This window comes from Vombatus ursinus, unplaced genomic scaffold (assembly GCF_900497805.2).
Source record: "Vombatus ursinus unplaced genomic scaffold, bare-nosed wombat genome assembly UNPS02014170.1, whole genome shotgun sequence".
Lineage (NCBI taxonomy): Eukaryota > Metazoa > Chordata > Mammalia > Diprotodontia > Vombatidae > Vombatus > Vombatus ursinus.
The window spans coordinates 2,235,304-2,246,253 of NW_020953948.1; the positions used below are offsets into that span (position 1 = coordinate 2,235,304).

Genomic DNA, 10,950 nt, shown 5'->3' on the forward strand with positions numbered 1-10,950 from the left:
GGGGTTGACAGCATTTTAAACATTAAGTGGCAGGGATTTAAACCCTACTTTAACACCTAATACTTTATAGTTTTAATTATTTTAAGTGGTTAAAAAATCCCTCCAGTTTCTTTGCAGAGAAATCCCCTCAGCCATGAAGATGACATCTGAACTTTTGGGCCATATTAATAATTAGTAGAAATAATTGTATTTGTATGGCCCTGGCACCTTTGTCTTACCATCAGATATGATTTAGTAGAAAGACAGGAGAGACACAGGGAAAAACCCTAATTGGCCACCTGCAAAGAATGAATAAAAAAGCATTCATTAAGTGCTTACTATGCTATGGAGGCAGAGCTAAGTAATAATGCAAGACAGACGGCCCTCTGGAGTGTACCTTTTTATTGGACCAATAACGAGAATAAGGAAGTGATGAAAAGGAAGAAAATATAGGGAAAAAGGCTATTTGCCTGGTCTTTGCTCAATTGGGCACAGAGTTAGGTTCATTTAAAGCAAAGTTGCTTAAGCTGGGGTCTGTGAATTTACAAAAAGATATTTTGTTAACTATTTCAAGATAATAGGTTTCCTTTGTAATTCTATGCATTTAATTTTAAGCATTTAAATACATTATTCCTAGCTTTGGGTCTATAGGCTTCACTAGACTGCCAGAGGTCACAAAAAGACACAAACCAGTTTTAAGAACCTTGATTTAAAGGGCAAGATGCAGTGATAACCAAGTTTATCCAATAAAAGAAGGGATGAGCACTTTACCTCCAGGGAAAAAAAAAAAAAACAAAAGGACCTGAGGCACTTGAAGGGAAAAGAATAAATACCAGTTAACTCCCTGCTTCCCACTCCCTAATTGACTAAGGTGTGACAACTTCCTATTTCTTCTTCCATTATAGGCCAAGAAAGACGTCCTACTCACGTAGCCGACCAGCCACCATGAAGCCCTCCAAGATTGGTGAGTATTGACTTGCCCTTCTCATCCTGGGCCCAGTGACTTATCCCCTGTTTTTCTGTGGTGTTGGTGGCATGGTGGCATATAACCCATAGTCCGGGTTACCTGGATTTCTAGAGCTCATGAGACTTTTTCTCTTCATTCTTTCATTGGGTGCGAGAGTAGGCAAGGGCTGGTGTGCTGCTGGGTTTGTTTCTTCCCAGCCTGATGCGTGGTGCCATGCCCTTCCACAGCCTTTACTAAGTGGCTGGCGAATAAATGAATGAACCGGCCGTCCCTGGCTTAGGTTTCTCCGATTGTTGTGGAATCATCCCCTTCACCAGGGATTGTGGCTTGGATCTGTCTGCGCCCTCATGGAAGCCCAGCCTCTACTCTTTGGCCTCTTTCTTCTGGAAGCCTTTCGTTTTGCTCCCACTAGTGATGAAATCACAGCGCACGTGCTTTGAGTGTGTGCCCCAAGTTCTCTCCCTCCCCCAATCACCTCCCCCTCGGGAACATTGGCTCCTTGGGGCCCAGCTAGTCTGTGGCTTAAGCTCTTGCTCAGGTACATGAATAATGATACTAGGCACTTACACAATAATGGCCTTGTGGTTGACTGGAAGCTATTGAGCGCTGGTTTGCCTCCAGAGTATTAGCTCTCTGGGTTGCCGCTTTTAGGTTTCTGCAGTACTTTATAAATATCATCTCACATCATCTCATTTAAACCACCCTGGGAGGTAGGTGCTAGAATTATCCCCATTTTAGAGATGAGGGAAGGAGGTCTCACAGCTAGTGTCTGTGGTCAGATTTGAATTCCGGTCTTCCTGATTCCAGATTCATCAGTTTTTCCAGTAAGCCACTCAAAAACAAAGTTTGAAATTGCCTCAAAAACAAACCAAAAAATGCTCATTGAAAAAGCCTTTCCTCTCAAATAAGATTATATTTGTTAAGTGCTTAGCACAGTGTCTGGGACAAGTCAGGGCTTAATAAATGTTTATAAAACAAATTGTAGATAGCAGAAATTCACTGTTTTTTATACAAACCTTTTCCTTCTGTATGTGGAAAAGTTGTGTTTGATTGTGAAGTTGGCAATAAAAAAAAATAAAATAAAAGTTTTAGTATATCTTGTAAGACCATACATAGCTGTCCAAATTTCCTCCATCCCTGGTGGTGAGAAAGGGGTGCTATATTAGGAATGGGGACTTTTTTTTCCTTTGCTATTGCACATACAAGGAAGTTGCTTCGGTACTGCCATCTCTTGTCGTGGGTCAGGATTGGTTTTGATGATTTTATAAATAACTGAAGGGAAATTCTGAGGGATGCAGGGTACCCGGCTTTCTTCAGAAATAAAATAGTTTGCTAAGGAGGGAAGCTTCAGACTAGAAACCTACTTTGCTTATTTTCTGCCTCTAAGTCCAAATTTGATCAAAAGATTTACTTGTTTTCTTTCTTTTTTATAATAAAACTTCAATTAAATTTAATTAATTTAATTTAATTGTTATGTAATAATAAACAAAATTATAAAGACTAATAAATAGGAACATTAAAAAATACCAAGGTTATTTAAAATAACTGCCTTTTGCCTATGTTCAATAACGTAGTAACAAAACTGCTCTATTTGTGAACCCTTCTGCATTTTTCTTCTGTGCCTTTAAAAAATGTTTTATTGATGTTCATTTTTCATGTTTATCAAATGAGATGAACTATGTAAAGCCTATTGCAAACCTTAAAGTGCTTTGTAAATGCTAGCTATTACCATCATCATCATTGTTCCCCCGCTGAACCACTTTATCCCCAAATGCTTGCTTTCTTTCCCTCCTGATCCCCATGGCAGTGAAAAGTCCATTTGAAATGGAGTCTTATAACTGATTTTCTTGAGGAAAATCATGAAGCCTGTCTCCATCTATTTCCATCACCTTTCTTATCTTGTGCTGTGTGTTTTCTCCAGCTCTTATCAGTTTGAAGTAGGTTGTGCCTGCAAAGCACCCTGAGAAGTTCTGTTCAGAGGTTGAAGGGGGCTCATAGATGTAAAATCCCTGCCAGAACCTTGCTGTTTAGTTGGGGGTAGAGAGGAGGTTTGGCCTCTGTGGTGGGTGGCGTTTGAGGTCTCATTCCTTTTCTGAGACTGTGAGCCCTGAGAATAAGCTTTCCAGAATATACAAAAGCAGGCAAAGGAAATAAAAGTGTAAAATTTCAGTGCAGCAGAATCTCATCGTGTTGGTAGATGGGCTTTGGCATTCTGGAGTAGAGAAGGGAGTGTGTCTACTTGTGGAGATTGGGCAAGACCTTATTTTGGTGGCATTTGAACTGGGTCTTTCAAATCAACAAAACTGTTCATTTATAGATTTTTTTTGTTTGTTTTTTGGCAAGGCAGTTGGGGTTAAGTGACTTGCCCAGGGTCACACAGTTAGTAAGTATCAAGTGTCTGAGGCCAGATTTGAACTCAGGTCCTCCTGACTCCAGAGCCAGTGCTCTATCCACTGTGCCACTTAGCTGCCCCCGAAACCAATCATTTATAGTTAAAATTTATAATTAACAGATTGCAATAGTATAAGAAGGAAGGAAGAAGCATTTATTAAGCATCTGCTTTGTGCCAAGCACTGTGCTAAGTGCTTTACCTCATTTGATCCTCCCAACAAGCCTGGGAGTTGGGTGCTATTATCATCTTCACTTTACAGTTGAGGAAACTGAGGCAGAGAGAAGTTATATGACTTGCCCCACTCACACAAGTAGGAAGTGTCTGAGGCTGGATTTGAACTCGGGTCTTCCTGACTCCAGGCCCGATGCTCTATCCACTGCTCCACTTTGCTGCCTAAAATTGATTGGTTGCTGTTAGCGTACCTAATAATTGATCATGCTTGGAAACTTGTCTCTCAGTTTACCTTAATTTTCAGATGTAGCAGGAGATAGACTGAAAATGCAATAGCTCTGTCTCTCAAAGAGCTTGGATTCTGCTGCAGGCTGGGGGTGAAGTGGGGCTGGAGGAATGTGTCACAGCTAAGAAAAGTCACTGCAGAGGGAGGGAGCACGGTGGGCTGCGTGCCTGCCAGAGGGTCTGGAAAGGCTTCCTGTGTGGAGCAGGCAGCCCTCGGTTGTGGAGAACTCTGGGGTTCTGAGGCCTCGGCACCCTGGCCGCCTTACTGTCCCTCGTGCTTTGTCACAGTTGGGCCCTGGGTCTGGAATGTCCTCCCTTCCCCACCGCCTCTTAAGGATCCCTGGTTTGCCTGAGACATGTGTAAATCCTGTGTCCCCAATGTGATCAGTCATTCAATCAACAGGTGTTTACTCTCCCAGGGACTGGGGAAGGGTTAAAGAAAAAATAGGCAAAACCAGCCCCTGCCTTCAGGAAGCTTGCATTCTTAACATTTAGTCAGCGTGTCAAGAAATGGGTTCATCTGCATTCCATGCAAAGCAGATAGAAATTCTTGTTTGAAAGACTCCTAAACTTTTACCCTTCCCTTAGAACCTGCCTTGACCTCCGACTCATCGACAAGCAGTAAAAAAGGGGCAAAGAGGGAGCGTACCATGTTCAATGAAGTTCAGCTGGATATTCTCCTGGGGGAGTTTCATAAGAACCCATACCCTAACTACTCCGTCAGAAGTGAGCTTGCTAACCGCCTGGATGTTCCCGAGTCTAGAATACAGGTAAGTTAAAGGTTCACGCCTCCTCCCGTGCATTTTCCTGGCAGTGCACTAAGCTACAAGGCTAACCGTCAGCATCAACAAACATTTACTCAGCACTTGGCACACTTAGCACAACGCCTGGCACACAGTAGGCGCTTAATAAATGCAAGCTGCCCAGAGCCTAAATAGCACAGATACAAAGAAAGGCAAAAGCATGGTCTCTGCCCTCCCGGAGCTCACATTCTAATTCTATAATGATGCCTGAGCATCACCATTAAAGTCCAGCTCCTTTTCCTCTTTTTGGGGTGAAGATGCATTCCTGCCATTTCCACCTTCATCCTCGTCCTGATAGAATCCTCCAGGAAGTGAAGGTCTCGGTCTTGGCCCGGAACCTGTGCCTGCCCCGGGGGTCCACCGCCTCTCCTCCCGGAAGGACGAGGCACTGCTTTGCTTTCCCTGCATCTGTGCAGTTTTCCCTCGTTCTCTCTCCTGGCCTCCCTGGCTTCCTTCAAGTCCCAGCCCAAATCCCGCTTCCTGCAGGAAGCCTCTGTCACCCCTTCCCCTGTGGGGGCTTCATATCTGTCTTCTCTATGGCTCGTTGGTGTTTATTTTCATGTTGTTTCCCCCGTTAGACTCATGAGAGCTCCTCAAGGGCAGGGATCATTCTTTGCCTCTTTGGTATTTCTAGTGCTTAGCACCATGCCTGGCACATAGTAGGTGCTTAATAAATATTTGTTGACTGACTAATACTAATAGCTGGCATTAATATGGTAGTATTTACTTGCTTTATCTCATTTGACCTTCACAGTAACCCTACAAATTAGGTGCTGCTTTTCTGTTTTACAGATGAGTAAACTGTTTATGTGTCTTCCTCAGTTTCTCTAAATTCTTTGTAATTTCTTATGGTTCAATAATATTCCTTTATATCAGTAAGTCATATTTTTTTTTTGTCGTTCCCTAGTCAGTGGGTATCTACTTTATTTCTACTTTCTTCCTCCTACAAAAAGTGCTCCTGTAAATATTTGGTGTGCCCGGGACCTTGGCCTCTGTCTTTAACCTCCAGTAGTGGTAGCTTGAGGACAAAGAGGGTGAGCTATCTAGTGCCTTTTTCAGTGTAAGGTCTAGTTTCCCAGAATGCTTGGATCAGTTCATAGTTCCCCCAACAGTGGGCGAGCACGCCTGTGTTTGCATTTTTGAAAAATCTTTGCCAGTTTACTACTGCCTCAGTTTGTGGAATCTTTGTCAGTGATGGGAGAACCTACAGGTTAACAAATATACCAGGTTTGAAATTTAAAGCAGAATTCGCTGTAAGACAAGATTGATGTGGATCTCGTTTGAAAAGAGAAGGGCTACAAATAGAGCTTTTGAAGACGGTCCCTTGGTCTGTACCTGAGGATAACATGTTGGTCAAACTATGGGCTTCCACCTAACATTGGGTGCGTATTCTAGGATCAAGAGCAGGAAGGAACCTGAGAGATTATTGTAGTCTGATCCCATCGTTTTATAAATGAGGAAACCCTCAAAAAATGAAATGGCTCGCTCGAGGGATTTGAACCCAGGTTCTTGAGTATAAAATCTAACGCTCTTGCCAGTGTTCAGTACTGCTGTTCTTCTGAAAGGCAGAAATTTTACACACACACACACACACGCACACACACACAGAGAAAGAGAGAATATGTGTTTTAAGCTAACCAACACTAACACTTTAGTATGTGTGAGCACAGAGAGAGAGATACTTTTTGTTAATCAGCAGTGGAACTCTTTCCGTGGACCCAGATTACAACACCCTCAGCTCATACCTTAGTAGATAATTTAATTTAAACTCCATAGATGATTTCATGAGTTGATGTTGCCTCTCCCCCAAAAGTAAAACTATGAAACAGAACATCACTCGGTCAGGTCCTTTGGTAGCTTGGCTAGGCTGAGCTGGTCCTTAGACAGTATACACACACACACACACACACACACACACACACACACACACACTCACTCACACTCACACGTGCTCAGTTGCTAGGTTTTGGAATCCTTTTAGCCAAAAATTGCCATTGTGAGCGTAAGGGGAGAGAAAAGACTTCTTTCGATTCAAGCACAGACAAATGGTCTTATTTTATTTATCTGTGTTTTCAGTACACTTTGCCTTTCTCTTGGCATATGAGGCTAGATCACTTACCCTCTTTAGGAGATAGGATAGAGTGACAAAACACTATAACAAAGCAGTACTACAACCCTGATGGGGGTTAAGTGACTTGCCCAGGGTGAAACAACTAGTAAGTGTTGAGTGTCTGATCTGAGGCTGGATTTGAAGTCGGGTCCTCCTAACTCCAGGGCCAGTGCTCTGTCCACTGCACCACCTAGCTGCCCCCTTGGGGCTTCTTAACATCGAGTCTGGGAATCGATTTCAGGGGGTCTGTGAATGACATTTGTATTTTCACTCACCTCAGACAAAAATGTAGCATTGCCTTCAGCTTTTAAAAATACGATGCAAGAGATGTCGTAGAGCTAAAATCAACAGATTTGGGGGCTGTGTGGGTTGTGGGGTGAGGGAGAGTGAAGGTGAAGCTGGTCCTGGGGTTGTGAACCTGGGGAAGGCTGGTGGTGTCCTTGGGAGTAATAAGGAAGTCGAGAAGAAAGGGAATATCATTGGTTCTGTTTGGACACGGGAGTGATTGAGTCTGAGACGCCTGCGAGCTGACTACCCAGTTAAAAACGTCCATTAAGCAGTGAGTGATGAAGGAAAGAGAATCAGGCTGTCTATATGTTGATCTGGGAGCTGTCTGTGTAGAAATGATCACTAAACATATGGGAGCTCATAAGGTAACCACGTCAGGGAAAGAAGAGCCCTGGACAGGTCTGAGGGGGCATGATAGGGGTGATGTAGCCCCCAAGTCAGCCAGACAGGAAAACCAGGGAAGGCAATAAATATTTATTAAGTGTGCCTGCTATGTGCTAAGCACTTTTCAAATATTATCTCATTTAGTCCTCACAACCCTAGCAGCCATTTTGCATATGAAGAAACTGAGGCAAACGGGCGAAGTGACTTGCCCAGGGTCACACAGCTAGTAAGCGTTTGAGGCTGCCTTTGAACTCAGGTGTTCCTGACTCCAGGCCCAGCATTCTATCCACTGTGCCATGGCTGCTGAGGAGCAGGAGAGAGCAGCATAGAGAGAGGAGAGTGTCTGGGATGAGGAGGAACAGTTGGTGAGTAGACATCTGTTAAGTGCTAAGTGCCAGATGCTATTGTCAGATGGTGAAGAGAGATTCATTCAGAAGAACGAGAGGCTGCCGTCCAGGCTGGCAAAAGGCTGAGAAGGGTGCGGGAGAGGAGGAAACGGCCCAATCCCCTCCGTCCTCAAGGCCTCCTGGGTGCTTTCCAGTTTATCCCGAGGTGGAAATTCACCAACGTGGGATGCAGTCACGTGTGGCCAAGTCACATCCCTGGGTTCGGGCCCTATTCCGTCTCATCGGTGACCTAGGGTTTTATTTGTAAAAATAAGTAGAAGTCGTAGAGTTATGACTTGGACCTTCTAGTAAAGAAGAGTGGCGTCTAAGAAGAAAAGTGATTGAACTCCCCACCCTCTTCTGACTTTGTAGGACGCACCCCTGAACCGTTAAAGATGGATCTTAACAGTTAGCAAAGTTGATTTGGGTTCATTCCTGGAACACAGGAGAGAGGGGAGGAGAGGTTCTTGTTCTCAGAGAGAACAAAGGTCTGGAGGATGGGAAGGGAGGAAGCGGTTATTAAGTGTGCCTACTATATGCCAGGCAGTTTGCAGATATCTCATTTGATCCTCACAACAACCCTGGGAGGTAGGTGCAATTATTATCCCCCTTTTACAGTTGAGGAAACTGAGGCAAACAGAGGTGAAGTGACATGCCCAGGGTCACACAGCTACTAAGTGATGAGGCTGGATTTGAACTCAGGTCTTCCTGACTCTAGACCCAGTACTTTAGCCCAGTACCACCTTGCTTGCCTCTAAGACTGTGTATTAGTTTTTTTAAAACCCAAGAATAAGTATATGGGTAAATACCCCTCTACAGGGGTGGCCTGGGTGTCAGGAAGATCTAGCTTCATATCCTGCTTCTGTCATTATTTGTATGACCCTGGATAAGTCATTAGGTCTTTTTGAGCCTCAGTTTCCTCAACTGTAAATGGGCATTCATACCTCCAGTATGTCCCATGTGGGGTTGTTGTCAGCAGTACAAAGTGCTCCATGAGCTTTGAAGTGCCGTGGAAATGTTGGTAATTATGATTTGTGCTTTTGCTGAATTTCGTTTCTTTCTGTCCTTCCCGCCCTATGCGTTGGACTTGAAGGGTGGGGTGGCTTTTTTTAAGCCACTGACAGCAGACGCCTGAATTCTTTGTTCCTCTTACTCTGCCAGATCTGCTAGCAGCTGTCTCACTTTTCTGCTCGCTGGGTTGTGTCCCCCCAGAAGCCAGCTGGGTTGTGCCCTGGGTTACTGACCGCACTCTGCCTTTTTCCGAGCCAGCTTGGGCCTGTGGTTGGGCCAGTACGTTACTTTGCCTCGGTGCCTCTCCGTGTCTGGGAAGCGCTGCGTCCTCGAGCCAGCTGCTTAGATCCCCTGGTTTCCCTCAAAGCCTAGTTGGTGTACCGCCTTGTCCACAAAGCCTTTCCTGATCCCTACTCTGCCGCGAGTGCCCTCCTCCAGCTCCCTCCCAGACACCTCCTGTTGATTCTGTGTCTACTTAACGTAGCACTACAAGGTCTGTGAAGTGCTTTACACGTACTGTTGCCCCACATTGATAAAAGGCTTTATGGTCTCAGGACAATAGATACAGAGCCGGGAGGAACTTTAGGAAGTCAACTGCTCCATTTTACAGGGGAGTGCACTGGGGCACAGAGAGGCCGAGTGACTTGCCCAGAGTCACATAACCAGTGAATGGGTCTGACGTAGGATTGGAACTCTGGTTTGCCTAACTCCAAGCCCTGTGTCCTCTTCAGCACACCGTGCTACCTTTCCAGATGCGCAGGTTGTTTTTCTTTTCAGTGAGCTTTTATTAAGTATCTGCTGTGTGTAAGGCATTGAGTAGTAAACCTGTGAATGCCATAAAACACCTAACTCTGTGGATAGTCTCTGTTTCCAGAGCAGGAGTTCTTCACCCTTTTGAGCGTCCTGGACCCTTTTGCCCAGTGAAGCCTGTGGACCCCTACTCAGAATTATGTTTTTTAGTAATTTAAAAGTAATAGAAGTAACTTAGGGAATTTGTGCTGGAGTGGTCATGTCTTACCAAAGCTCCTGTTAATCAAACTGGTTTAGATGAAATCAACTGAGACAGTATTTGTGAAGTACTTCGCACTATATAATTCTCTCCTTCCTTCCCTTTCTCCTTTCCCATTCCCTCTCTCCTTTCCACTCTCCCTTTCTTTACCCTTCCTCCCTTCCTTCCCTGAAACCTGCCGCTCTTATGAGAAGAAAAAAATCTAGCTTAGTGGACTTCATACGATTTCTTTCTCTCCCCTTTTAGAATTGGTTTCAAAACCGAAGAGCCAAACACTCAAGACAACTGAAGGAAAAAGAAAGTCTGAATTTATCGGGACAGCCCCAGGACCAGGGAGAACAGAGCTCCTTGGTTCATGGCTTGAAAAATCCTCAGACTTCGGCTGCCAGCCAGGTTCCGCAGGAAAGTCTCCCAGAGACCCAGTTAGCTTGGCCAAATAGATCCAGGTTCCCCTCATCTAAGATGACGAAGGTGACCCTTGGGGAGAGTCCTGGCTTCCCAGAGACGGTGGCGACGGCCTCGGCACTCACCAAGGAGGCTTCCGCGAGCCCAGGAGCCTGGCTTCAGCCTCCTGCCCTGACTGTGGAGTCTCATCCCTGTTTAAAGTCCCAGGCCTGGGGCAGCTCCCCCCAGAGCACACCCTCCCGGCTCCAGACCCTGAAGAGAGGACAGCAGCCCGAGAGGCAGCTGTGGCTTGAGTACCTCCGCCAGCTTCACGAGCAGTCACAGCAGTATCCCTGGATGCAGGAGTATCTGGAGTACCTGCAGCAGCACCCAGTTCCAGTAGCACCGGCCCTAGCCCCCAGCCCGCCGGCATCTCCCCTTGCAGATACTCTTCCCAGTGCCTCAGCATCCCTGGCCACAGAAGCCGCCGGGCCAGAGACCACTCCTGCCAAATGAGTCCTCCCTCAGCCCGAAGTTGCAGGAGCGTCTGCAGTTACTTAGTATCTCAACCATTATGGAACTCTTTCTTGTCCCATTTCCCCCCCCCCCCCCCCCCCCCCCCCGCCCCAGCCTGTGATCCGTGACCTGGTCGGCTTCCTGGGACCAGGCGGCTGTTTTTCCTAAATTGTCTCTTTGACGTACTTTGAGTTGAACAGTGGATTCCCCTTTTGTTGTAGAAGAACAGATCTGTGCTCTGAGGTTGGTGATGGAACTTGGGAGT

At 45.6% G+C, this 10,950-nt stretch overlaps 1 protein-coding gene across 1 annotated transcript; it reads left to right on the forward strand.

Annotated features, from left to right (window-relative positions):
- The first annotated feature begins 883 nt into the window (after positions 1-883).
- Positions 884-10,734, forward strand: LOC114041186 (homeobox protein otx5-B-like). Its single transcript, XM_027859500.1, has 3 exons — positions 884-943; positions 4,383-4,564; positions 10,032-10,734. The coding sequence occupies exons 1-3, from the start codon at positions 925-927 to the stop codon at positions 10,683-10,685; spliced, it is 855 nt and encodes a 284-aa protein (XP_027715301.1). The 5' UTR covers positions 884-924; the 3' UTR covers positions 10,686-10,734.
- The last annotated feature ends 216 nt before the right edge of the window (positions 10,735-10,950 follow it).

Excerpts from the sequence above, each read along its gene's own strand:
- LOC114041186 (XM_027859500.1), top strand. Across the intron at positions 4,565-10,031 it reads TTCCCGAGTCTAGAATACAG|AATTGGTTTCAAAACCGAAG; the intron begins GTAAGTTAAAGG and ends CTCCCCTTTTAG.